At 41.8% G+C, this 26,942-nt stretch overlaps 3 protein-coding genes across 6 annotated transcripts in view; 2 read left to right on the top strand and 1 right to left on the bottom strand.

Annotated features, from left to right (window-relative positions):
- NDUFV2 (NADH:ubiquinone oxidoreductase core subunit V2) lies at window positions 1-20,730 on the top strand. The gene is made up of 8 exons (XM_055417207.1): window positions 1-156; window positions 4,449-4,514; window positions 6,394-6,456; window positions 6,544-6,660; window positions 9,415-9,583; window positions 10,844-10,953; window positions 14,960-15,036; window positions 20,424-20,730. Exons 1-8 carry the CDS (start codon window positions 103-105, stop codon window positions 20,515-20,517), a joined length of 750 nt encoding a protein of 249 aa, XP_055273182.1. The 5' UTR covers window positions 1-102; the 3' UTR covers window positions 20,518-20,730.
- On the bottom strand, window positions 1,567-26,288 carry LOC148773567 (uncharacterized). The gene is made up of 2 exons (XM_088833357.1): window positions 25,251-26,288; window positions 1,567-3,993 (listed from the first exon to the last, which is right to left on the bottom strand). The coding sequence occupies exon 1, from the start codon at window positions 26,286-26,288 to the stop codon at window positions 25,371-25,373; it is 918 nt and encodes a 305-aa protein (XP_088689483.1). The 3' UTR covers window positions 1,567-3,993; window positions 25,251-25,370.
- Window positions 25,803-26,942, top strand: part of ANKRD12 (ankyrin repeat domain 12) — a 94,774-nt gene continuing 93,634 nt past the window's right edge. For 3 of the 4 annotated variants that reach the window (XM_055417190.2, XM_055417192.2, XM_055417193.2), the window contains exon 1: window positions 25,803-25,936. The gene's annotated coding sequence lies outside the window, so the exon portion shown is untranslated. Of the gene's footprint in view, window positions 25,937-26,194; window positions 26,371-26,942 lie in introns of those variants that run through there. The other variant, XM_055417191.2, reaches the window with a different exon arrangement.

The following is a 26,942-nucleotide window of genomic DNA, read 5'->3' on the forward strand; positions in this document are numbered from 1 at the left end:
CGGCCCTGGGCGCGTGGGCTGGACTCGGGGGCGCGCACGCCGTGCGTGCCGACCGCTCGGGACCGTGCCCGGCGAGGCCGGAGGCCCGCAGTTTGGCCAGCCATGTTCCTCTCCGCGGCGCTACGGGCCCGCGCGGCTGGCCTCGCCGCCCAGTGGGTAAGGAGGCTCGAATGAACGCGGACGCCGCCCTCCCCGCCTCTCTCCGCGCCTCCTGTAGCGGCGGGCACGCGGGAGCCCGGGCCCGGGACTGGTCCCGGGCGGCGGCAAGGACACCGCGGCCTTCACCCTCTTCGGGGAGGCCGCGCCGCGGCGGAGCGAGGCCTCCCTGGGACGGGAGGCTGGGGGGCGGCGCCAGGACACCCCTGCGTGGCCGGCCGCGGGCGTCCCGCTCCGCGGAGGGACGTCCCGGGGTCCCCCGGTGGCTGTGGGGAAGTTGGCCGAGTGGGGTTTCTCCGCTCCCGAGGCCGTCGGGCCGGACGCCCGTGACCTCCGAGCACGTCTCACTCGGGGAAGGACACTCGAGTCCCCGGGCGAAACGCTCGTTCGGGCTCACAGCAGTGCGCGCCCAGAGATTAGGAGGGGGACGGCGGGGCGTCCCTGACTGGGCCTTAGGACGGTGGGGCCGGTTCCCGGGGGAAGGGGCCGGCGGGGCTCTGGGCGTGGGGCGAGCCCAGCGGCTCGCAAGTGAGCTCCGGTTTCGCCTGGTGGCCGCACCGCGCCTTCTCCGGACTTTGGGCCTCTACGCTTGTCCCTGATGTCCTCGGATATTCCATTGTGCAGACTTGATCTCTCAATAAACGCTTGAGGATCCACTCTTACCTGCTGGGCTCCAGGTGACAAAATGGGATAATAATGGTGACAGGGAACAACATTCCGCTACTGCTTTCCGTGTGCCAAGCACTGTTAACTCTTTACACTCGAAATCTCATTTATGAAGTTGATACTGTTATTTCCCCCATATTACAGTTAAGCTATGGATTTAGACATCCCCTCTTCTTGTGGAGTTTATAGTCTTACCCAGTAGGAACTTGAGGTAGTAAATAAACGTAAAGGTTCAGTTGATCCTCCAGCAGATTTGTACTAAGCGGGTCCACTTTATAAGCGTATTTTTTTTTCTCAACAGTAAATACTAGACTACTGCAGGATCCAGAGTATATGGTGGTTTAGTCGCTCAGTCGTCTCCGACTCATTGCAACCCCAGGGACTGTAGCCAGCCAGGCTCCTGTCCTTGGGATTCTCCAGGCAAGAATACTGGAGTCGGTTGCCATTTCCTTCTTCAGGGGATCTCAATCCCAGGGATCGAACCCGGGTCTCCTGCCCTGCAGGCAGACTCTTTACTGACTGGACTGAATCACCAGGGTATATGGAGGAACCTCATTTGGAATCTGTTATGTTCGTATATTCTACTACTTAGAAGTTCCACAGAAAGTTCCCTGGTGGTCTAGTGGTTAGGATTCTACCCTTTCACTGCCTGTGGCCCAGGTTCAATCCCTGGTCAGGGAACTGAGACCCCAGCAAGCACTGACCGTCCCATTCCCACCCCTGCCCCCAGCTCCACCAAAAAAATGAACCTCACAAAACCAGTTAGCATACTCCCCTAACCCCCAGTATCCTTCAGGGGTCAACCGTGCAATGTTAGAGATATTCATGAATAGAGCATCCAGTTTGGTTTGAAGGTGGTATAATTTTTCCTAGAAGCAATAGGAATAGATTAGGGGTGGAATCAGATGGACTGGGGACAGGAGGGTATTCTAGGTGGAAAGGACAAAATAAGAAAAGCATAATATCAGGAACAGCAAATAGAATTAAGTTCAAAAAATAAAAATCACCCGTAGTTTCATCAAATAGGAAATTACCAAAACATGAACATTTTGATGTCTGCAGTGAAAAGACCTTACAGAATTTTTAAAAATTAGATCGTATTGTTCATACTGTTTTTGTAGCCTGTTTTTTCCCATTATGCATTTTCAGCAACTTTCCTGGTCAGTGAACATTTCTGTCATTTTTAATGCTGCATGATATGCCTTTGTGAAGATGTTCTATAATTTATATAATCAGGCCCTTATAATCTCTTGCAAACATTGGGTTATAAGAATGACCTAGCAAAAGTCAGGAAATACATGAGTAAAGAGGTTTCACTAATGAAGTTCCTTTCCTAAAAGAGAAACTTTTAAGGGACTCATTTACGTTTTCAAAGAAATTGCTTATTTTGTTATAATTGCTGCTTTATTAGCTAGCTGCCAATTTCTTCAGCCACAGGCTTTTTTCAGCTTGTCATTGATTTTAAAATATCCAGAATTTAGTATTGTGTCTAGTGGAAGATACCTGTGTGTCTTTGAGCCATAATTTTTAATCTCCTTGAACTTTATTTTTCATTTCTGTGCAGTAATATCTTATTGAATTATTGTCAAGAATTGCCTAAAAATTATGAAATATGGAGCAAAAGCTACTCAGAACAGGTTTATTTCCATCTTTCCTTTTAAATTGCCCAGCGTTTTCTGTATTGTTGACATCACTTTACAACTGATGCTGCCTCACTGCCAGGCCCCTAATTAGTTTCATAGAGGTGAAAAGGTTGTGTCATTTTCATGGATTATGTTTTCAGTTTTAGAATTTTCATTTGGTTCTTTTTTTATGGTTTTTATTTCTGTCTTTTCATTCATTGAAGATATTTTTATGTCCTTAAGCACTGTTGTAGTCATTTTGAAATTATTGTTTGGTAATCTCCACTGGTTGTCTTTTTTTCTTGAAAATGAGTTGTTTCCTTTTTTGTTGTGTGTTGAATAATTTTGGATTGTGTCCTGGATATTGTGAATGATGGTCATAGAGGTTATGAATTTTTAAAATTCCTCCAGAGTATTTTGTTGTAGTTATTGTTGCAGGTAGGCAATTAACTTGACTCAGACTGCAGTCTGGCTCCCTTGTGGGCAGCGGCTCACATATTGGTTCAGCTCTTGTAGCTAGGCTGTTTGGAGTCAGTCACAGAACTGGGGGCTTCTCTCTGGCTTTTTCTTTTTTTTTTAAAGATAATTCTTTTAAAACGTTTTATTTATGTTATTTGTTTTTGGCAGTGCTTGGTCTTCGTTGCAATGCACTGGCTTCTCATTGCAGTGGCTTTTCTTGTTGCAGAGCACAGGCTCTAGGGCGCTCGGCCTCAGTAGTTAGGACGGACGGTCTTAGTTACTCCATGGCATATGGGGATCTTCCTGGATCAGGGCTCGAACCCATGTCCCCTGCATTGGCAGGCGGATTCTTTACCACTGAGCCACCAGGGAAGCACCCCCTCTCTGGCTTTTTCTTTTCGTGGATTTCCCACTTGCCTATCCCCCTCCTGTGGTGGTGGTGGTTGTTCAGTCACTAAGTCATGTCCAACTCTGTGACCCCATGGACTGCAGCACGCCAGGCTTTCCTGTCCATCACCATCTCCTGGAGCTTGCTCAAACTCATGTCTTTTGATTCGGTGATGCCATTCAACCATCTCATCCTGTCGCCCCCTTCTCCTGCCCTCAATCTTTCCTAGCATCAGGGACTTTTCCAGTGAGTCGGCTCTTTGTATCAGGTGACTGAAGTATTCGAACTTCAGCTTCAGGATCAGTCCTTCCAGTGAATATTCAGGGTTGATTTTCTTTAGGATTGACTGGTTTGATCTCCTTTCTAGCCAGGGGACTCTCAAGCGTCTTCTCCAACAGTGCAGTTCAAAAGCATCAATTCTTTGGTGCTCAGCCTACACTACGGTCCAACTCTCATATATGTACGTGACTACTGGAAAAACCATAGCTTTGACTATATAGACCTTTGTTGTCAGTGATGTCTCTGCTTTTTAATATGTTGTCTAGTTTTGTCGTACCTTTTCTTCCAAGGATCAAGCATCTTTTAACTTCATGGCTGCAGTCACTGTTCACAGTGATTTTGAAACCTAAGACATTAAGGCTGTAGTTTGTCTCTTGGAGTTTTAGCTGCCCATCATGAGATAGACTGGGACTTGCCTTCATGCTGAAAGAAAAAACAACAGAGTAATCAAATGGATTCCTTTCAAAGTAATTGAGTATGGTCAATTAGTTTCTAAAGTAGTGAAGAATTGAAAAGGGGGTAACATTCAATACATTTTTACAGAATGAAACATGTATATGAAGATCCATAGCGAATAAAAGTTGGCATCCAGTTTGATTCAGACATAAGTGAAAAGCTGTAAGTTAATGGTCCATTAGCTCTGCAATTGCATGCAAAAGAACGTAGGATATCTAGCTTGTGGTTCTGGCTCTTCCATTGACTATTGTGTGTTACTGTAGGCAAGCAAGGTAGAAACCTTACCTTTGAATCTGCATTTCCTTTACCGCTGAGCCATGACGGAAGTCCAACTTATTTTATAAGTTGATTCTATTATTTTAAATTACTGACCTTAAAATTTCATAAGGTATTTGATTTACTGAACTTTCTTAAAATTTTAGGGAAAACATATAAGAAATCTGCATAAGACAGCTGTTCAGAATGGAGCTGGAGGAGCCTTATTTGTGGTAAGTAATTACTAAGATTTCTTCAGAATGAAAGGATTTGGAAGTTTGGTTAAACGCAACATCCTAAAGAGCAACATCTTTGGTGTTTGCTGGAGTGGGAGTTTGTGGGAGTTTAAATATAGTTAATTGAATTCACTGCATTTCAAGTTAAATTGGTACCAGGGCCACCCTGGGATTAAGAATTTAGATTATTCCTTGGTGAAATAACCATAAGCCCTAACCTGATTTCTTGTCATACTGTGTATTTTTCAAGATCATTTATGTTGGCTCACTGAAGATTCTGAGACTGCAAATTGGGGAATCCCAAAATGACACCAGCTTGAAACTCATGGATTTCAGTAATACAGCCAATACATTGGTAGTTGTCGTTCATGTTTTTGGTTTCCAGGGTTTCACTACAGGTAGAGGTTGATTGGTTGCACAATTCAGAAAGACTAAGATACGTATGCCCTTTCTGTGACAAGGTACATTTTTCCGAAATCAATCTAGTGTTCAAGGGCAGTTTAGTGGAGTTGTGTGATGATTCAGTTGGTGGTATAGTTTTGGAAAATGAATTATTTTAAGGCTGAATCTTAATAAATGAGTTAGCCATACTGTTAATAAGTAGAGTCCTGCTCTCCATTTTGTTGTCTTTGAAAATATTTGAAATGATTGTCCAAAGAAACTTTGTTTCCTTTTCCATGTCCTTGAAAATGCAGAACTTTGAGAGTTAACAAATTAAGGGATTCAGTTCTATTTCACCATATATACAAAACATTAGTTAATGTAAGTTTTAATTTCAGTGTGACTCATTTGATTTCCTATTGACATGCCATTTCTTGTCAGTGTTTGAAAAGGGCCTGCTCTTATTGGAGAAGAAATAAAGCTTGCTGTTGGCTAGTTTCTGTTATGGAAAACTTATCTGTGGGCTAGTTTCTGTTGTGTCGGGAAGGGATGGTACTTTTATAGTAGGTAGTGGGCCCCTTTGATAATCTGGTACATTCTTTTGGAAAAATGTACATATTGTCATACTCAAAATTTTGTGTCTTAATTTCATAAGACTTCCCGATAATCAGTAATTTTTTGTAATTATATTACGTTAGATGATCGTATTCTCTCGTCAAGTTGCATAACACTTTTTTTGGTTTTTGATCGTAAAGCTACTTTTTGTAACTTACAAAGGGTGATTTTGAAAATGTCTAAATTTTTTAATTATAATATTATTTTGGTAATCATACTTACCAGATGTGTAGTTAATAGTTTAGCCATTGCTTTTGAGGCAAGGATCAGTTCAGTTCAGTTGCTCAGTCGTGTCCGACTCTTTGCGACCCCATGAATCACAGCACACCAGGCCTCCCTGTCCATCACCAACTCCCAGAGTTCACTCAGACTCATGTCCATCGAGTCGGTGATGCCATCCAGCCATCTCATTCTCTGTCGTCCCCTTCTCCTTCTGCCCCCAATCCCTCCCAACATCAGAGTCTTTTTCCAGTGAGTCAACTCTTCGCATGAGGTGGCCAAAGTATTGGAGTTTCAGCTTTAGCATCAGTCCTTCCAATGAACACCCAGGACTGATCTCCTTTAGAATGGACTGGTTGGATCTTCTTGCAGTCCAAGGGGCTCTCAAGAGTCTTCTCTAACACCACAGTTCAAAAGCATCAATTCTTTGGTGATCAGCTCTCTTCATAGTCCAACTCTCACATCCATACATGACCACTGGAAAAACCATAGCGTTGACTGGACGGACCTTGGTTGGCAAAGTAATGTCTCTGCTTTTTAATAGATTGACATATGTCATGTTTGAATCAAAGTGAAGAGATTAAGTGATCAGTAATAGTAAGGTACAAGTTGTTCACACTTTTCAGGGAATTTTGAGAAATGTTTTTCTCCTTTTGTGTAGCACAGAGATACTCCTGAGAATAACCCAGAAACTCCGTTTGATTTCACACCAGAAAACTATAAGGTATGACTGAATTAATGTTATAATTAAGTTACAGAATATTTAGTATCTTCCAGATATATAAAATCAAGTGTTTTTTCTCTGATACAGAGGATAGAGGCCATTGTGAAAAACTACCCAGAAGGGCATAAGGCAGCAGCTGTGCTTCCAGTTTTGGATTTAGCCCAGAGACAGAATGGATGGCTGCCCATCTCTGCTATGAACAAGGTACTTCATTTTTGTGTTAGTTCAAAAAGAGGAGAGGTTGTATATAGTAACTTCCTTATGTGGAAATTTCTCTGATGGTCGTTAATGTCATAATCCAGGAATTTGAAGTTCTCCCGGATTGGGCAAACTCAGGGAGATAGTAAGGGACAAAGAGGCCTGGTGTGCTGTAGTTAATGGGGTTGCAAAGAGTTGGATACGACTTAGCAACTGAACAACAACAAATCATTTATATATCTCATACCCTAAATTATATTTATGTTTCTGTTGGTTCCCTTAATAATGCAGAAAACTGAAAGGGTGGAGCTTTTTATCCTTGTAGGAAATAATAAGGGCATTAGAGTGAAAGAGGCTTTTTTTCTATCTTTGAGAGGAAAAAAAGATCCCAAATATGTATAATTTGCTGTCAAGATATTCTGAAAAGGAACGTACTGTTTAAATACTAGAATTGCAGAGAAAAACATCTGCTTATAGGTAATGTGAATCTTTATAATATTTTGCATTTTTGGCCTCAGGCTTTAATTAAAATCCTTATAATACATGGTATTTGTGACATTTGACTATGGTAGCTTGGAATCAACAACTTAGGGAAATCTTTTGAGTGACCCATTTAAATACAGTTAGTATATTCATACATATTTTAGGATTCATTTTTTCTAATAGTGTTTTCAACAGTAATCCAGATTTCAAGTTTATTCATATCCTTTTAATGTAACTACATTTGTATGGTATTATGTTATAGTGTACCATTTATGAATATAATACAGAGCCATATATTATTAGATTCATGTGAGAATCACACGGCTAATAAGCCAGTGTGATTATTATTCCATTGATATAATGGAAAATATATTTTACTTTGAGCTCAGAGATCTGATTTTTCTCTGGACTTGCTCATCTGCGGTGATGATTCTGGACTAGATAGAGCTCTTCCAATTATTATGTCATTATTTCTAAGTGGTAGAGCTGGGGCTGACTCATCTCTAATTCTGTGCAGTTTGTACTTGACTGACTTGTGCAGAGATTCTGCTGTGCTTCATTCCCCTTGTCACTTTCTCACTGTAATAAGGGGAATGTCTGGAGTCTTTCTTAGAGTCCAGGAATGTCCTCAGTTTGTCTACTGGGATCCTGGATGCACATTTCAGATGAGAGCTCATTGCTCTCTTATTTGCCTGGCACGGCACTCTGACAGTGTTGTGGACCCTTGTTGTTTATTTGTTTCAATTATGAAAAATATTATAAAGCAAGTTTGGTTAGTAATATGCTTAGTAAACATAAGTGCTTTTTTATTTCAATAAATGTTAGGGGGTGTTTCTAAATTCCTCATATTATTTTTATAACAGCTAACTTCCTCAGTGATGATTTAGGTGTGTTTCTAATCATAAATAACTTTTTTTTGAAAAATTTATGTTTTTGATAATGGTAAGCTTGTTGAAAGTCTTGCTGAGTGTCAAGCTTCAGTTCAGTTCAGTTTAGTCGCTCAGTCGTGTCCAACTCTTTGCGACCCCGTGAATCACAGCACACCAGGCCTCCCTGTCCATCACCAACTCCCGGAGTTCACTCAAACTCATGTCCATCGAGTCGGTGATGCCATCCAGCCATCTCATTCTCTGTCGTCCCCTTCTCCTCCTTCCCCAATCCGTCCCAGCTTAGCAGAGCAAAATAAATGAGAAACCAATGTGAAAACATTTTAAAAATATTGTCCTATTCTATGTAGAATTGGATGTGTATGTACGAGAGAAAGAAATAGCACACAGAGAATAGAATCAAAATTCTTTCCACTTTGAGACTTTTAATGTTACTGCCCCTCCCCCTCCAAGAAAAGCCCAACCTTACAACAAAAACAATATCCAGGGGCCCATGCATTGTTACTTAACCATCACTAAGACATAGGGAGGTGCACAACAGCAGCTCAGGAGAACTGTTTTAGTTAGACACCAGGGCCTTACAATTATCCCATTGATTGGACACCAGCTTGTGTATTTTGAGGTAACACAGAATTAGATTCAGCATAGCTACTTTAATACCTCAGGAGTAAGCTCAGGGTTAGATGTCTTTTGAGAATACATTTCCTTTAGAATCCCTGATAAGAGAAAGTTTAATATATTTGTCATTTAAAATGCCATTTAACGAGTTCTTTTTCATGTCAAGACCTGGATATATGTGTGAGTTTTAAGTGTCAAAACTGAAGGACTTACGCCTCGCAGATACCAAATACAGATGTAGTTTCTGCTTCTGAAGAACTTTTTTGGTTTTTACCAAATTGAAGCAGTTTTGAAATTAATTTTTTTATGACATATCTAATGTATGGATGTGAGAGTTGGACTGTGAAGAAGGCTGATTGCCGAAGAATTGATGCTTTTGAACTGTGGTGCTGGAGAAGACTCTTGAGAGTCCCTTGGACTGCAAGGAAATCCAGCCAGTCCACTCTAAAGGAGATCAATCCTGGGTGTTCATTGAAACTCCAATACTTTGGCCACCTCATGTGAAGAGTTAACTCACTGGAAAAGACTCTGATGCTGCGAAGGATTGGGGGCGGGAGGAGAAGGGGACAACAGAGAATGAGATGGCTGGATGGCAACACCGACTCGATGGATGTGAGTTTGAGTGAACTCCGGGAGTTGGTGATGGACAGGGAGGCCTGGCGTGCTGTGATTCATGGGGTTGCAGAGAGTCAGACATGACTGAGGGACTGAACTGAACTGAACTGAAAGCTCAATTAATAAACATTGTAACCATATTATTAAAATATTTTAGGTTGCAGAAATTTTACAAGTACCTCCAATGAGAGTGTATGAAGTAGCAACTTTTTATACAATGTATAATCGGAAGCCTGTTGGAAAGTATCACATTCAAGTCTGCACTACTACACCTTGCATGCTCCGAAACTCCGACAGCATACTGGAAGCCATTCAGAAAAAACTTGGTATGGGGCACAGTGTATTTATAATGTTTATAAAAAATAGATTTGTCTTTTGAAATGTGACCTCTCTCTACCTAAATTTTCCAACTTTTACTATCATACTGGATGTGTACTTCATGAGTAAATTTTTGTCTTACTGTGTTTGCCCACCATTATTTCTTCCTATTCTATATTCTTTAGTTCTCATTCTCAAAGCTGAGTTTTCATGTTGTCTTTCCTAATCATTGCGTGTTTTAAAAGCTTCTTAAAATTTTAAAGTTTTCGTTGCTTAGAAAAGTAAGTTTCACTCATTGTGTGATAGCATGTGGCACATGAAGTGACTGTATTATCCTCATTCTTCCAAACAAGACTTGGAACAAATAAGATTTGGAACAGGAAGAATGCTTCAGGAAGGAAAGTGTGAAAGAAGCTGTTATTACAGGGGCAAACTGCCACTGTCACATTTATCACTATACACATCAAATGAAGTAAAAGGAGGTGTCTCTTAATCTTGTTGTTATTGAATATAAAGTACTTGCATGTTGTAAAAATAGCTGGACAGTACTAAAGTATATAAAACAGAGGCTGAAGCCTGCTTAAAATTCCATCCCCCTACCTCTGAGGTACAAATTTGTGATGACAGTTGAGTATATCAGTTTTAGAGTTAATGTTGTTTTAATTATTTTCACTGTTGAATACATACCTGTAATATGTCTGTCTGCTTTTTTGCACTTGATTTTGACTGTAATATGTATGTCTGCCCCATTTTTCTATATAAATTAAGCTATGCAGCAGTTACTTTCACGTATGCATCTCTTTGCATAACTGTCCAACTGTGCATGAAGGTTGTTTCCAAGATGGAGAATTGCCGGGTCAGATTTTACCAAAATGCTTTCCCTGAAGGTTTGAGAGTACTATTATCCTCACATTCTGAATGATCTTTGACGTTAACTGTTTTCTGAGTCTTCCCCAGTCTGATTGTATAGCTACAACACAATAGTAGGTTAATTATCAATGATCAAAATTTATATGGTCTGATACACTGTTATGTAACAACAAACACTGGAGATGAGACCCTTGAATTTGACTGAAAAGGAACAGGTCCACTTAAGAAATCCTTGAATGTTCTATAATAACTATACAGAGTTTGTTTAATTTGAGAAATTTAGTGCTCTTAAATACTTTTTACATGCCTCTGTAATGGGTTGGTTTTGTTTTTTTTCTGTAAACTATGTTGCAATTAAAATATTTTCTGATCCTTACAGTGCTTATTTATACTTCTAGGAATAAAGGTTGGAGAGACTACACCTGACAAACTTTTCACTCTTATAGAAGTGGAATGTTTAGGGGCCTGTGTAAATGCACCAATGGTTCAAATAAATGACAACTACTATGTGAGTATTTACTTAATGTAAATTAAATTTGTATGACATTATATTTAAAATACTTGATTTCCTATTGGTATAAATATCTAGAAGGTTTTTTCAAGGTTTCAAAGTTTATTAAAAATAATTATGAATAAAAATGTCAGTTTTAGCTTCCACATTATTGTCCACCAGAACATTTTTCAAAAATTGTCATCCAAAAAAAAGTTATCATTAAACATTTTTGCATTTAACTTCAGGATACATTTTAAAAACTTTTAAATAACAAAAACTTAAATACAAAAAATAAACACCACAGCTTAATAGATAACATTTTGCCACATGTGCTTCAGGTATTATAATTTTTATCATTGTTATTATACAGGTACTGTGCTTGACCCCATGGACTATAGCCCTCCAGGCTCCTCTGTCCGTGGGATTCTCCAGGCAAGAATACTGGAGTGGGTTGCCATTACATAGAAATAAGCTATAGCTGAGGGTAGACCTCCCCTACTGCTGCTAAGTCGCTTCAGTCGTGTCCGACTCTGTGCAGTCGCATAGATGGCAGCCGACCAGGCTCCACCGTCCCTGGGATTCTCCAGGCAAGAACACTGAAGTGGGTTGCCATTTCCTTCTCCAGTGTGTGAAAGTGAAAAGTGAAAGTGAAGTCACTCAGTTGTGTCCAACTAGTAGCAACCCCATGGACTGCAGCCCACCAGGCTCCTCTGTCCATGCGATTTTCTAGGCAAGAGTACTGGAGTGGCTTGCCATTGCCTTCTCCAAGACCTCCCCTACCCCAATTTAAAATCCTGTTCCTTTCCTTTCATTCCCAGAGATAACCATTATCATAAATTTAGTGTGTATTCTTCCTGTATGTGATTTTTAAACTTTCAAAATATATGTATGCAGGCATGGTAATCATACTATGTTGTGTGTTTTAAAAATTTTACAGAGATGGTATCATACCTTTCTCTAAAAATTGCTTTAGCTGGATCTCACAAGTTTTGATAAGTAATATTTTTATCATTTAGTTCTAAATATTTTTAAATTTTGCAATTTTATTTCTTTGACCTATTTTTTTAGAAGTGTTAATATCCAGGTGTGTGGCATTTTCTAGTTATCTTTTTTAATTGCTTGGTACCCTAATTATATCGTGGTTTTCATTCATAATATCTTGTTAGCTCATAACTCTTAGAAGTTTCTTTATGGAAATTCTTTTTAGGCCCGTGTTGAAGGTAGATTCTTCCAGAAGAAGTTAATGTTGCTTCTCTCTTGCTCTTAGAAATACTACTGGCCCAAAAGAAATCCCCTCTCCTTATATCCTCCCTCTTCTTCCCCTGAAGTGTAAGGTTATAGACCAGCAGGGTGTTTTGAGGGGCAGTTTTAATTTCTGGTTTCCTTTATATTGAGAATATACCCTTTGGGTGTCTCCAGTGTGGTTTGGATGCCCTCCTGTGCCTGAGACTTTGTCCCTTGCCCCTGTAGGCTTTGACATCCTGAAGCCAAGTTTGTTTGGTGTTCTCTTGTCTCCCTAAGTTTTCATGGAGTTTTGGACCTCTGAGTATTTTTTCCTTGTCAATGTCTTAATAAAATTTTAAAGTTTTTGGGTTTTATTTTATTCAGCATTTATAGTTGTTAACAACAGGACATTCAGTCAGGATAGCTAGCCTGCCATAATGCCTGAAGTGGGAATCTATGATTTTATTTTAAATGAAGATGAAATTGGACTTCTTTGGCATTTTACGTTTCTAGGATACTTCTATTAACTGTAGGGATTTTCTTCATTTTAATGATGGTGATTCAAATTTCTTACCCCCTCTCTTTCTTATATGTTAAAAAAAAAAAAAAAACCTTTTAAAAATATGGCAATAACTTTCCCTTTCCTACATTTCTGCCATTTACTCATAATCAGGAGGACCTTAATTTAAGCAGGAATTAGACAGTCAAGGCTTTGTATGAAGCACTGTAAGTTTAAATATAGTAGACTATGGGTTTATGCAAGAGCTTCTTTCAGTTAGTCATGGTATGGTCTTTGGTAAGGCAGTTAACTTTTATGGATCTCACTTGACTGGTGGATAAAATGAAATAGTCACATAAACTTTGAATGGCTACCAATTAGGGAAAAAATATTAAATACATTTTGAGGATGGTTGGATAGATTTGAATATGGTCTTGACATTTGATTTTATTAAGGAATTATTGTTAATTGGGTGTGATAATGGCATTGTTTTATTGAAGAACATTTAAAAATATTCTGGGAGTTCCATGGTGGTCCAGTGGTTAAAGCTCCACGTTTTCACTGCTGTGGCCCAAGTACAATCCCTGGTCAGGGAACCAAGATCCCACAATTCATGTGGCATGGCCAAAAAAAAAAATGTTCTTAGGAGATGCCTGCTGTGGTTATTAAGGTGAAATGTCATGATGTCTGTAGCTTGTTTTTAAATGGTACAGTACAAACACAAAACCAGAAGGCATATTGTACATAACTCAGATATGACAAGAAATATAATTATTCATGTGGGCCTCCCTCATGACTCAGCTGATAAAGAATCTGCCTGCAGTGTGGGAGACCTGGGTTGGGAAGATCCCCTAGAGAAGGGAAAGGCTACCCACCCCAGTATTCTGGCCTGGAGAATTCCAGAGACTGTACAGTCTGTGGGGTCTCAAAGTGTCGGATACGAATGGGCGACTTTCATTCATGATTATTCATGTGTACTTTTCAAATTTTCATAATAAAGAGTTGTGGGGGATAAAAATCACTAGATGGGTTTAAAGATTCCTTATACTTTTGAGGTTCTGAGCATCTTTTGAACTCTAAGCAGTTTTTATTTCTATAAATGTTTATCATCATCTGTTAAAGGCTTCTGTATGGCAAGGCACTAAAGACACTGTGTGGAATAATGATTCTCTATTCTAGTACCAGAGGCCTCAAAACATCTTAAGGACTTAATAATTTTGAGGGGTAGAGGGGAAATAATGTAGTTTAGACATTTTCCTCTTAATCTTGCTCCGTTCTGTTTTGACTAAACCTATTGCGCAGCCAGGGTTAGGGGTGTGTCTGTGTGTTTTAATTGTATTTATTATTTTAAATAACAGAATCCTTTCTCAAGGTCAGAATTTTACACAGGTGCAATGTACAAAATACAAAGCTGCTCTGGTTGAAATGGGGATTGGAGGGTCAGAATTTTTAAAATAAATGTGTCTAAAATTACTTTTCCCTTGGAAAATTAAGTGAAGTTTGAAACAGGTTGAATTTCACCTGGGAAATCAAGATATCACTAGAGTATTAGGTCTTTGCTTCTGCTGCTGCTGCTAAGTCACTTCAGTCGTGTCCAACTCTGTGTGACCCCACAGACGGAAGCCCACCAGGCTCCCCCATCCCTGGGATTCTCCAGGCAAGAACACTGGAGTGGGTTGCCATTTCCTTCTCCAATGTGTGAAAGTGGAAAGTGAAAGTGAAATCGCTCAGTCATGTCTGACTCATAGCGACCCCATGGACTGCAGCCCACCAGGCTCCTCCATCCGTGGGATTTTCTAGGCAAGAGTACTGGAGTGGCTTGCCATTGCCTTCTCCGATTAGGTCTTTAGCCTAGCGATAGATTCTAGGCATGTACTGTTTCTGACTGCCAGTGCACCTCACCGATTCTTCAGGGAGATAGCATTTGTTGAGCATGTGCATGCCCGTGTTCTAGTTTATGTTTTTATTTTCGCTTTTAAACCTCAAAACACTCTGAAGTCAGTTGAGAAATGAAGAAACAAATTTGGGGAAGGTAAGGTTTCTGGCTGATAAGTGCTGGGACTCGAGCGCAAATGCAGAACTGTCCCTCGGAGCGCCGCTCTGTGCTGCCCTTCAGCTGCAGCTCCTACTGCGATTGCATTTGGCAGGACAGACTATGTCCAGGAATTACTCAGGTGTGCTGCCTTGGTAAGTAACTCGTGAGCTGGGACAGACAATAATAAACTGATACTAGGGATTCACACTGACTTCAGTAGTAGAATGTAATTTTAATATGACTGTTCTACGTTTTTTTCCTAGGAGGATCTGACACCTAAAGATATTGAAGAAATTATTGATGAACTCAAGGCTGGCAAAATCCCAAAACCTGGGCCGAGGTATTTTTTTTATTTCTTTTTAATAAATTTTAATGGCTTAACCTAAGTTAGTCTTTCATGTAAACTTAAAATATTTTATACCGTAAGTCTTTGGGAGTTTTCAGGAGCCTTAAGTGCTGTCTAAACCAACTTGTCATTTAAATAAATGATTTTTTTACCCTCTCTAAAACCCTGTCAGATAATCAATCATCTGGTATATACCTGGATATTTATAAGGAAGGCAAATTTACTACAAATAGAAACCTATTTCATTGTTTAAAAGTTGATGCTGCCAGAATTTGACTCAATGTCTGTCTTCCTCTTTTCCACGTAGAGGTCCCAAGATTCTCTCCTTTGAATAAACACAAGATAATTTTTAGACCTCTTCCAAATGACAGCTCTTTAGTTACTCGAAACAGCTATATCATCTTCCTCATATCTTTTCTGATTTAATATCCACAGTTGTTTCATTGTTTTTCCTTACATGGCATAGTTTCGGTTTCCCTCCTTTGTATGTCTTCTAGTTGGCTGATGACTTTCTTAATGTGATACTTGGACTAATCACAGTATTTGAGATACATTCTCAGCGTGCAGAGCACTGTGGGACTGTCATCTTTATTCCAGACATCATGCTTATAATAATGCAGCCTAATTACATCTGTTCTTACTTCACATCATTATACCATTACATTGTGCTTACAATCAGTTAAAATACCTAGATCTTTTTCAACTTAAACACTGTTTATCCAGGTTGTGTTATTCTAATATTCCTTTCTGTTTTCACTGTGAACTTTTGCTTCCAAACAAACTCCTATTCCTTATCTAAGTGTTCACATTACTTAAAATTCCCTCTTAATACTAGCAATGTTTGCATAGCTTAATAGTCATATTCCCTTTGTATTTTTTTTCTGCTTATGTCATAAAATTTTCCTTGTCTCAATATGTTTGTCGGTTTTAAAGGCTATATAGTATTCTGATGTATTGAGAGAACTATGATGTGACCTTTATCATACTGTATTAAGATATATTTTCCTACTTTTTGTTGTAAACAACAGTTCTCTGAGGTTTACTAGGTCAAGAGGGTATGTATGGTTTTGCGGTCTGCTAGAAGTACTGAGAAGTACTCCCTCAGTGTTCTGGCTGACTACTGACCCTACCTAGTAAGAAAAAGGGACTTCCCTTGTGGCTCAGATGGTAAACAATCTGCCTGCAATGCAGAAGAACCGGGTTTGATCCCTAGGCGGGAGGATCCCCTGGAGAAGGGAATGGCAAATCACTCCAGTATTCTTGCCTGGAGAATCCCATGACAGGATCCTGGTGGGCTATAGATCATGGGGTCGCAAAGAGTTGGACATGACTAAACAACTAACGTACAATGAGAAAAAGAGGTCAGTTCAGGATAACTCAAATTTAGCAAAGGCAAGCTGGCCCCTAAAAAACACACTCTTCTTTCAACACTTGAATTTACTTAAAAGAGGCTTGGCATTGTCTTCCTAGTTCCTCGCTTTCTTGGGCTACACTGAAAATTTGAGGGAAAAAACATTTGAAGAATCAGTCTCCATTATGGAGGCTACTGAAGTGAAACCTTTTGTCATTTCACATTACAATATTTCTCTTGCTTTGTCTACTTTATTGCTTTCCCTCAGCATTCGTTTCACAAATATTTCTAGGTACATGCTGTGTGCCAGTCACTATCTTAGGTTGTGTGTACAAATTATGAACAAGGTAAAGTCGTCATATATTTTATATTCTAGCGATGGAGACAACTGGTGAAAAGTGAAAATTTAGTGGCTCAGTCGTGTCCGACTCTTGGCGACCCCATGGACTGTAGCCCACCAGACTCCTCTGTCCATGGGATTCTCCAGGCAAGAATACTGGAGTGGGTTGCCATTCCCTTCTCCAGGGGATCTTTCTGACTCAGGGATTGAATGCGGGAGTCCCACATTGTAGGCAGACGCTTTACCATCTGAGCCACCAGGGAAGTCCTTTAACTGGTGTAATATCTGAGTAATAAATGTGGGGAGAATGACTGGAGGTAAATTTAGTCAGGGGAGGCCTTTCTGAGGTGGTGAGTTAATGACCTGAATAAGCCCAAAGGAATCATGTAGAAACCTGGAGGAACAATGTTCTAGAGGGTAAAGAAGATGTATTAAGGTCCTGGAGGAAAGGTAAGACGACATTATGGTTGAAGTGAGGTGATGAGGGAGGAAAGGGGTGGAAGAGGTCAGAGAGGTAGAGACCCAGGTAAGCAATTTGGGTTGAATTCTCAGTATAAAAAACTGTTGAGTGTTTTCAGTAGGGAATGATATGTGTGATCTTGTTTAAAGTATCGTCCTAGTTGCTGTGTAAGGAATAGTTTAAAATTTAATGGATGTTGTGGGACAGAGGAATTATGAATGCTTTCTAACATTTTAGTCTGGGTACCTCTGATTCCTTTAACTAAAGAAGATTTGAGGTAGGGCAAATTTGGGGAAGAAAAGTCACTTTGTTTTGGATGTGCTACTTAGCATATTTGAAATGCCTACCTAGACATTCATGGTAGAGTGGCTAAAAGGTAGATACAAGCTTGGAATTTAGGGAATACATTAGGGCTGGAAATACACATTGGGAATTTGTTAGTCATTGTATTAATAGATGGCATTTAAAGTTATAAGTCTGAATGAGGTGTATGTTAGTTGCTTAGTTGTGTCCAACTCTTTGCGACCCCAAGGACTGTAGCCCACCAGACTCCTCTGTCCAGGACTGAACCTGGGTCTCCTGGACTGTAGGCAGATTCTTTATAGTCTGAGCCACCAAGGAAGCCCCTGGATGAGATTACCAGGGGTAAAATTAGAGTTTGTTTTTAATCCAGTGGGTACTGTAACATTGTATTTGAACAGTAATAAACAGGAACTAAGTACCACAGTTAAGCATTTTCGACATCTAATAATAGGGATGTTGCTTGTCAGTAATTTTAAATAGTTCTTCAGTGGGAGTTTTTGACATTGTTCCAGATTTGAGCCAAAGACTTTAGAATTACTGGTTTCTCAATCTATTTTTACTTCCTTCTTATTACCTCTTATTTAACAAGTTGAGATAGGAAATTCCCCAGCTGTCCAGTGGTTAGGACTCTGCACTTCCACTGCAGGGACACAGTGGGTGGGAACTAAGATCGCACATGCCATGTGGTGCAGCCAAAAATTTTTTAAGTGAATAAAATGGCAGTAATCAAAATACAGCTATAGTTATTCTTTAAATTATCCAAATCTGGCTACTTCTTATTAGCATTTTTATAATAAAGTGCTCTGCCTTTAATATTTGACAGAGGTGCTAGTTGTGAAACAGGTTCTGTGGTAACTGACCTTTGAGCCCTGCTATCACGTATACCCTGGCCAGAACTGGTAAAGATGACTGTCGCTGTGGTTCAGAACTGCTTTTATTTTGGTAAATGATGGCTAGAAAGAAAATGCTAAGCTGATGGTAATACAATATTCCTTCTTTTGACATTTATAAATATTTGTGTGCTAGGGATTGTTTTTAAAATATTGAACATAAAAACTAACCCTGCTTTCAAATTGTTGATGAATAGAGGTTGTTTTTTAGTATGGATTATCTGAAACTAATTTTAAATCCAACTTGAATTCTTCATATTTAGTTTTAAAAAGATATTTTAAATTTTACAGAATTCTTTGGGGTACAGAAAACATCTTCCACAAGAAGGAACAAAGTAGAGGAGAAGAAAGAGAGGTCCTTCAAAGTTAATTAATTATTTTACTGCTAGTCAAGAGCAAGTGTACCTGCTTAGTTGTGTCTGACTCTTTGCAACCCCATAGACTGTAGCCCACCAGATTCCTCTTCTGTCCATGGAATTCTCCAGGCGAGAATACTAGAGTGGGTTGCTACCAGTTAACATTAAAAAAAAAAAAGAAAAATTACAAAGCGAAATACTGTTTTTACATCATTTTGCCACTTACCCTACAATTTTAATTTTAGGCTCTAACAGATAGTGTAGTGACTGCTTTTATATTTGTTTTTCATAGTAAACCAATAATGCAGATACATTAACTGATTTCTGACTTTGTAGGTATTCTTTATTATACTACACTAGTTACTTGCATTATGTAATATAATATCTTGAAAGAGCTTATAAATGATTATGTGGTGTCATTTTCCTGTCCCCTCAACAAATGATTTTCTAGGGCTCTAAAAATAGACTTGTAATATTGATGACAGAATGTGAAGGGCAAAGCCAGAGGGAATAAAAAGATTTAATTGAGTAAGTTCTTCAGCTGAAATCTGTGGCAGGAACAAGGTAAATGAACAAAGCCAGGGAATAGGAGGGTGAAACGAGTAGGTGCTGAGCGAGGCTTTAGCAGCAGAGGTCAGACAGGACAGAGGTTGAGCTTGAAAGATCACCTGGGAAAGTATGTGTGGGGGTGAACAGAGGACAGGTTTGTCTACCTCTTGCTGCCTCTCTTCATAGAACTGTAGGAGGACCTGTTTATGCTTTCTTTGTGGCTGTGATAGCCACCCTGATCTGGAGCCTGCTATTGAAAAATTAATAATTTAGCCTTTAAAAACATCAATACAAATTAATTTCATCTTCACTGCTTCTAAGGGACATCTTCCCAAACCCTCAAATCTCCCAAAGAATTCAGTTTGTTTCCAAAAATAGTGTATTAAGTATGTATTCCCTGTGACAGTGGATCTCAGTCAAAATAAAATTCAAATATAAAGAGAATAAATGTAGTGCTCTAGTTTATTAAAACATGATTTTTAAAAATGTCCTCTGGGGTTGAGTTCTTAGCTCTCATCTCTGGGCAGACGCTGAGTCACCCCAGCCTTGGTTTCTCTGTCTGTGAAACACTCTGGCCAGTGTCCCTTGTCTTTTGGCACTGTTGTAAAGATTTAATGAGCCACTGATATATGTTCACTGCTGAATGAGAGCTGCTGCTGCTAAGTCACTTCAGTCGTGTTTGACTCTGTGTGACCCCATAGACGGAAGCTCACCAGGCTCCCCTGTCCCTGGGATTCTCCAGGCAAGAACACTGGAGTGGGTTGCCATTTCCTTCTCCAATGTGTGAAAGTGGAAAGTGAAAGTGAAGTCACTCAGTTGTGTCCGACCCTTAGCGACCCCACGGACTGCAGCCCACCAGGCTCCTCCATCCGTGGGATTCTCCAGCCAAGAGTACTGGAGTGGCTTGCCATGAGAGCTAGTATTAGTATTATTTTTATATTTTTCATATTTCATATTTTTATACATCAGTTTTCATATTTAGGAAGTGAAAATCTTGCAGCAGTTGTGATGTTTGGATTAAATAGTCCGTGCTAGTTCTTGGGAGAGAAATAGTTTCTTATCTGGGCTGTTGTGAGGTAACAATTATAAATGGTAATCATTAGCAGTCAGCTTAATGTTACTTTTCTTTCAGGAGTGGACGCTTCTCCTGTGAGCCAGCTGGAGGTCTTACCTCTTTGACTGAACCACCAAAAGGACCTGGGTTTGGTGTGCAAGCAGGCCTTTAATTTATATTCAGCTGGAGAAATAAAATATGTATCTCCTATCATCCTGAGCTTTTTATATTACTTGTTCATTTCCGTCTGTGTACATCTTGCTTGTAACCTAGCAACTTACAGCTGTTAAGTATCATGTCAGAACTTCAGAGCACCATTTTCAACTGCCTGTTCACTTCTATCAACATTAGGGTACTGTGAAATAAAAATTCTGTCAAATTTCAAGTGTATTTTGCTCTCCCATCTTTCCGTTCCATTCCGCCGCTCAATCCTGTCTGACTCTTTGCGACCCCATGGACTGTAGCCTACCAGGCTTCTCCGTCCATGGGATTCTCCAGGCAAGAATACCGGAGTGGGTTACCGTTTCCTTCTCCAGGGGATCTTCCCAACCCAGGGATCAAACCTGGGTCTCCCGCGTTGGAGGCAGACACTTTAACCTCTGAGCCACCAGGGAAGAAGGCTAGGAGCCATAGCCAAATCTTAATATGATCTCTATAAACCTTATTTGTTAGTATTTTCTTTAAACATTTTTATATTTGTGGCACACAGTTGTTACTGTAATTTCAACTGGTAAGTGATATGTCAAGCAGATTGTAGGTGTGACAAGGATAAGGTAGTTGCCTTTAGATGTACTGTTTATCATTTTTAAAGAAGGAAGGTACAAAACACTGACATTATTCTTCACTCTTCTGACACTGCAGGTACACAAAAACTAACTAGGGGAAGAAACTGGAAGTATAACTTGAGTTTGGAAGTTCAGTGGGAATGGGAAATATGCTCCTCAGTTGAATGCATATTACAAGCTTAGAAACTGAATGCATACTACAACTTGGAAGAATAAAACCCTTTGTGTATACCATCCAGTTCAGGAAACTAGCTATGAGTTTTGTAAGCTGGAATAAACAATAGCCAGCTTTAATTCAGGGGTAGATCTAAATAATCCAACTGTTTCAGGATTTCTCGAAGGCACTGGTTGGCCTTAGTCTTATGACATACTAGTATATGATGCTTAAAAACATGAACAAACATTTTACTTTTTAAGACTGTCTTTAATAATTAATTTTCATTCTTCACCTAAGAGGGTAACAGCAAAAGTAATTTTTCAAGAGGCACAAAAAAATAACAGTGAAAATGCTCCCTTCTGCCCCAGAGCCCTCAGACCTTCTTCCCATAGGCAACGGAATGCTTTTATTATTATTTTCTCTTTCTTTTTTAAAGAGTCTATCTTCTCTTTGTTAGCTGTTAAGCTTTTATTTGAAATTATGAAAAAATACAAAAAAATTAAAAATTATGAAAAATTTAAATAACTTAAAAAATTCCTGACTTTTTTTTTCCCCCAAGTAGATGAAAAGTTAGGAATGGGAAGGTTTCAGATATTGGTTGAAAAAACAAGTTTTGTATTAAGGATATTGGTTATTATGTTCTATTTTAGAAGCAGAAAATTTGTTTTAGGTCTTTATAGGCATACTGTTATACCATTATCAAAACATACTTTTAGATCATCACTTACATTGCACTACAGTAGTATGTATTAGGATTTTGAGTTGAATCTTAATTTTTTTTGCCCATTTTTCTTGAAAATTGTACCAATTTTTACACAAGAGCACTGGTTTTTAATAATTACAGATAGACTTTTAAAAACATCTGGCAGGTAAAATTTCATTACAGTAATCCAAGATGGTTCTGAAGATATATAAACACACTGATTCAAAACTCCTTGCCAGTTTTCGGTTACTAGAGATAACAGCTATAGCCTAGCCTGCTTCTCAAACCAATAAAGAGAAGCTGGTGTTGCTGATGTGTCTAACACTACTTGCTCCCTCATTTTCTCTTCTCAGTTCCTAGCTCTATGCTGGTTTTTTCAAAAAGATATTTAGGGAGGAAATGTTAATATTACAAAAATATACCAACAAATAATTCAACTAGTCATTCTTCCGGAGAAGGCAATGGCAACCCACTCCAGTACTCTTGCCTGGAAAATCCCATGGATGGAGGAGCCTGGTAGGCTGCAGTCTATGGGGTCGCTAAGAGTCGGACACGACTGAGCGACTTCACTTTCACTTTTCACTTTCATGCATTGGAGGAGGAAATGGCAACCCACTCCAGTGTTCTTGCCTGGAGAATCCCAAGGAGGGCAGAGCCTGGTGGCTGCCACCTATGGGATCACACAGAGTTGGACATGACTGAAGTGACTTAGAAGCAGCAGCAGCAGTCATTCTTCCTATTGGGCAAAAATTTTCATGCCTGGCTTTTTTGGTAGTTTTTGGAGTGGCTACTGAATGTTGCTAGGGAAGACTACCAGTTCCTCAGAAGTATTTGCTGTAACTGGACAGAGCTACTGCCCTAGTAAATCCTACAGCAAGTGACAATCATATTAGCATTACATCTGTATACACTGTCAATATGGTAAGCCGTGACTCAGATCGTATTTTTATTAATTTACCTTCCCGAAATATGGCAGGATTTTTTTTAATGATCTAACTGGACTTGATGTAGAAAACCTAACAGTAGTTGATTCTAACAGTAAGAAAGTGGAAAGAAAGTAAATTTTGCAGATGGCTTCTATTTCACATACCACATACACACATTTTAAGCATCTGGAAAGTTATGACCAACCTAGATAGTATATTAAAAAGCAGAGACATTACTTTGCCAACAAAGGTCCGTCTAGTCAAGGGTATGGTTTTTCCAGTGGTCATGTATGGATGTGAGAGTTGGACTGTGAAGAAAGCTGATCGCCGAAGAATTGACGCTTTTGAACTGTGGTGCTGGAGAAGACTCTTGAGAGTCCCTTGGACTGCAAGGAGATCCAACCAGTCCATTCTAAAGATCAATCCTGGGTGTTCATTGGAAGGACTGATGCTAAAGCTGAAACTCCAATACTTTGGCCACCTCATGCGACGAGTTGACTCACTGGAAAAGACTCTGATGCTGGGAGGGATTGGGGGTGGGAGGAGAAGGGGACGACAGAGAATGAGATGGCTGGATGGCATCACCGACTCGATGGATGTGAGTTTGAGTGAACTCCGGGAGTTGGTGATGGACAGGGCGGCCTGGCGTGCTGTGACTCATGGGGTCGCAAAGAGTCAGACACGACTGAGCGACTGAACCGAGTAATAATCCTAAATAAGTGTGATAAAACTTAACCTTGGTTAAGAGTGATGTTTATTGCTTGGGATCCTTGACCACCTGGTGCTATTAAAAAAAAAATTTTGCCCACTTGCTGAAGAGATTTGAGCTAATGAACGTAGGGCTCTACAATGAAGAGCCTTAGCAACATAGTCAACTAGCTCCAGCTTCTTTTCAGGCCTCTATCGTATTATATCCATAATAAGAACTACCTTCTTGATTTGCACTTGTAGTTTCACATTAAAAAGGAAAATTAACTCCTCTTCCCTTCATAAGTTTCATTTGAACCTTTCCAATAACAAATTGTGGCTGATTTATGTGTCACATATAATCTTAATAGTTTAAAAAATTTTTGCAACTTGTAGAAATTTTACAAACTTCTACAATGAACTTTGTACCCACAGTGTCCTTATTCATTTGTAGTCAGTACAATGCCTTGGATCACAATTACCCACGTAGTCTGATTTTTAAGTTAACAAGGCTGTTCATGTAGTTACTGCCATAAATTATGGTTAACTGATTTGAGCAAATTTAAGATTTGCTTTCAGTTTTTAACTGAGGCTTGTACTGCTGTAGAAATAGTTATTTGCTATTGTCATTATGTGAGTTAAATGAGAACCAACTCAACCAGTTGAGAAGTCAGACGAGTTGGTTATAAATTTTTAGTGGATTTGTTACTTCATGCCATAAATATCCAAATTAAATGTAACTGTTCCATTTCTAGCCACAATGTGCACTCTTACTATTCATATTGAACCCGATGTATTTAAAGATGGGAGAAATGTAGGAAAGGAAAAATGAGTGATCTTTAATGTAGGAAAGGAAAAATGAGTGATCTTTAATGCAAGTTTATGCTTTATATAGTTAAACGTTGGGATGTAGCCTTCTCTGTCAAGTCTGAATTATCTCATCTGCTGATTAATGACAAACTCGTAACTTCACTAAGTCACAAACCCGTGCTGTAGTTTAGAGGCCACAACGGTGAGGGCCCTCTGATGGTTAGATAAAGGCATGCACAAATTGTCGCGGATTAACCTCCTTGTAAATAAAAAGCCACCAGAAGCAACTCAGAATAAAATGGTTTCCCTCCGATTATGTAATCCCGTCGGTGGTTAAATAAGGGCAAGTACAGACTGTCGCGGATTAACATCCAGAGGAAGTCAGACTGCCAGCAGCGGGGCTGCCGAGGCGGTGACTTTTCCTCTGCGCAGTCCTCCAGCTGGCAGTGCCCCGAGTGGTTGGGGGAAAATGCACCGAAATTTGTCTAGAAAGGTTATCCGAAGGTGTGACTGGGGGAGGGCGTACAGCAGAGTGCGTGCGGGCCCGGGGGCAGGTGCACGTGGACGTGCTTTCGGGACGGGCCCGGGCCCACCTGGCGCAGGTGAGGGCGCGTCACGGCCCCGCGGGTCCCCGGGCTCCCGCAGGTGCGGCCCGCCGGCGCGCAGGCGCAGTGCGCGGAAGCGGGTGCCCGCCTCTCCGGACGCCCCGGGCCCACCTCGCGGCGCGGGCCGGGCGGACGCCCGCCTCCGCCTCCAGCCGGGGGCGCAGCGTCGGTCTCCCGGGTCCCAGCTGGCAAACTCGTCCGCCCGCCCCCGCAAAAAATAACGTGTGAATACCCTATGTAGACAGAGCCTCTTCTTCCTCGTCGCCGCCGCCATTTCCAGAAGTTTCCAGTCAAGCCACGGTGGTGGCCACGGCACAAGGCGAGGCGGCGCCTGCGCCACTCCCTCGCTCCCTCAGCCCCTGCCTTCTGGGGTCGGAGCCGGCGGAGGGGAGGCGGCGACGCGGGGCTTCGCCCGGCCCCCCGCCGACCCCGCTGCCCCGCGTCCGCTTGGTACGCCCCGACCCCCGCCCCCGGCTCGGGAAGCTGCTCCCGGTGCCTCTCGCGCGGCGGGCCGCGGGCGGGGCGGGCGGAAGGGGCGGCGGGCCGGGGGCGGGGCGCTCACGCTGCCCGTCCCGTGCCCGCGCGTCACGTGCCCGCGCCGCGGCCAATCGCCGGGCGGCGCCGTCCTGGGAGCGAGCAGGCTGTGGTGAGGGACGGCGGAGACCGGAGATGTTTTCGAGCCCGGCCTCGGCGGCGTTCGCGGCGGTTGCGGCGGCGGTGGCGGAGAGCACGACAGCGACGGCGGCGCCGAGGCCTTCGTCCCGGGGGTAGACCCTCCCGCGCCGGCCGTGCCTGGGGTCCGTGCGGGCGAGGGGGGCGTGGCGACAGGCGAGGAGGAAGGAGGGGCGCGGTTTCGAGCCCCGGCGCCCGGGAGGAGCCCCTCAGTCGCGCCCGCTCCCGTCCCCTCCCCAGAGCGAGGTAAGGACGCGCCCCGCCCCGCCGCGCTGACAGGCCGGGCCGCCCGCCGGGAGCGCCGGGGCCGGGGCGCGGCGGCACCGCCGGGCGGGGACCGGGGGGGCGGGGGCCGGGCGGGCGGCCGCGCCGCTCCCGGAACATGGCGGGGCCGCGGCGCGTGTGCGAGCGGGCGGGCGGGGAGCGGGTGTGCGCGGCCGGGGGCGCCGGCGGGGCGGGGCGGGGCGGAGCGGGGGCGCGCCTGGGCTGAGCCGCGGGGACCGAGTGAGTCCGGGAGGGCGGCGCGGGTGAGCGGGGCCGGCGCTCGCGGGCCGCCGGGCTCTCGGAGCTCGTTCGAGGGTAACCCGCCGTGACGCATCCTCGAGGATCCCAAAGCGTTGAATAAACGGTTGTACAAAGAGGTCACCGGAGCCCAGCTGACAGCTGTTTTAATAATAACAGTAAGAAACAGTTTGGGACGGGAAGTTGACACTTTTGAACCCGTTGAAGCCGTAGGGAACGCTTCAAGCGGCGTAGCGGTCGAGAGTGTGATGTCCACTGGACGCCCGCGGCCACCCGGTGGACGCGGTGACGGGATTCAGACCCCGGCATCCCCAACGCTTCGGAAACGCCTCTGATCCTGAAGTTGACCTGAACCTGTGTTCCCAGTCGTGTGTCCTTTTTTATTTTAAAACGGTTTATGTGAATTGTGGAAGAAGGCGAACTGGTGAAATAGCTATTTTAAAATAAATTGACTGTTGATTAAAAACATATGCTCGTGTAGGCTCTTAAAAATCTTGGGCACTGATCTGTTTCAGTTTCTTCAATCGTTATACAAAGGCTTTCCTGGAGATTAGCTCAGAACTGGCAGAACATATGCTATATTGGTGCCAAGAGGCTTAAAAAACAAAATGAGATAGTGTCGACTGTGTAAGATCAAGTCGTTATATTAACTAAGCTTGTTGGGGAAAGTCTTTAATTTGCGCTAAATGCAAAAACATGTAAACATTCGAAATGTTTCCTAGGCAAGGGG

This window comes from Moschus berezovskii, chromosome 28, assembly GCF_049115385.1.
Source record: "Moschus berezovskii isolate FMDL1 chromosome 28, NW_MosBer_1.0, whole genome shotgun sequence".
NCBI lineage: Eukaryota > Metazoa > Chordata > Mammalia > Artiodactyla > Moschidae > Moschus > Moschus berezovskii.

Excerpts from the sequence above, each read along its gene's own strand:
- LOC148773567 (XM_088833357.1), bottom strand. The coding sequence starts at position 26,288 with ATGCGTCACGGCGGGTTACCCTCGAACGAGCTCCGAGAGCCCGGCGGC.
- NDUFV2 (XM_055417207.1), top strand. The coding sequence starts at position 103 with ATGTTCCTCTCCGCGGCGCTACGGGCCCGCGCGGCTGGCCTCGCCGCC. Across the intron at positions 157-4,448 it reads CTGGCCTCGCCGCCCAGTGG|GGAAAACATATAAGAAATCT; the intron begins GTAAGGAGGCTC and ends TTAAAATTTTAG. Across the intron at positions 6,457-6,543 it reads TCACACCAGAAAACTATAAG|AGGATAGAGGCCATTGTGAA; the intron begins GTATGACTGAAT and ends TCTCTGATACAG.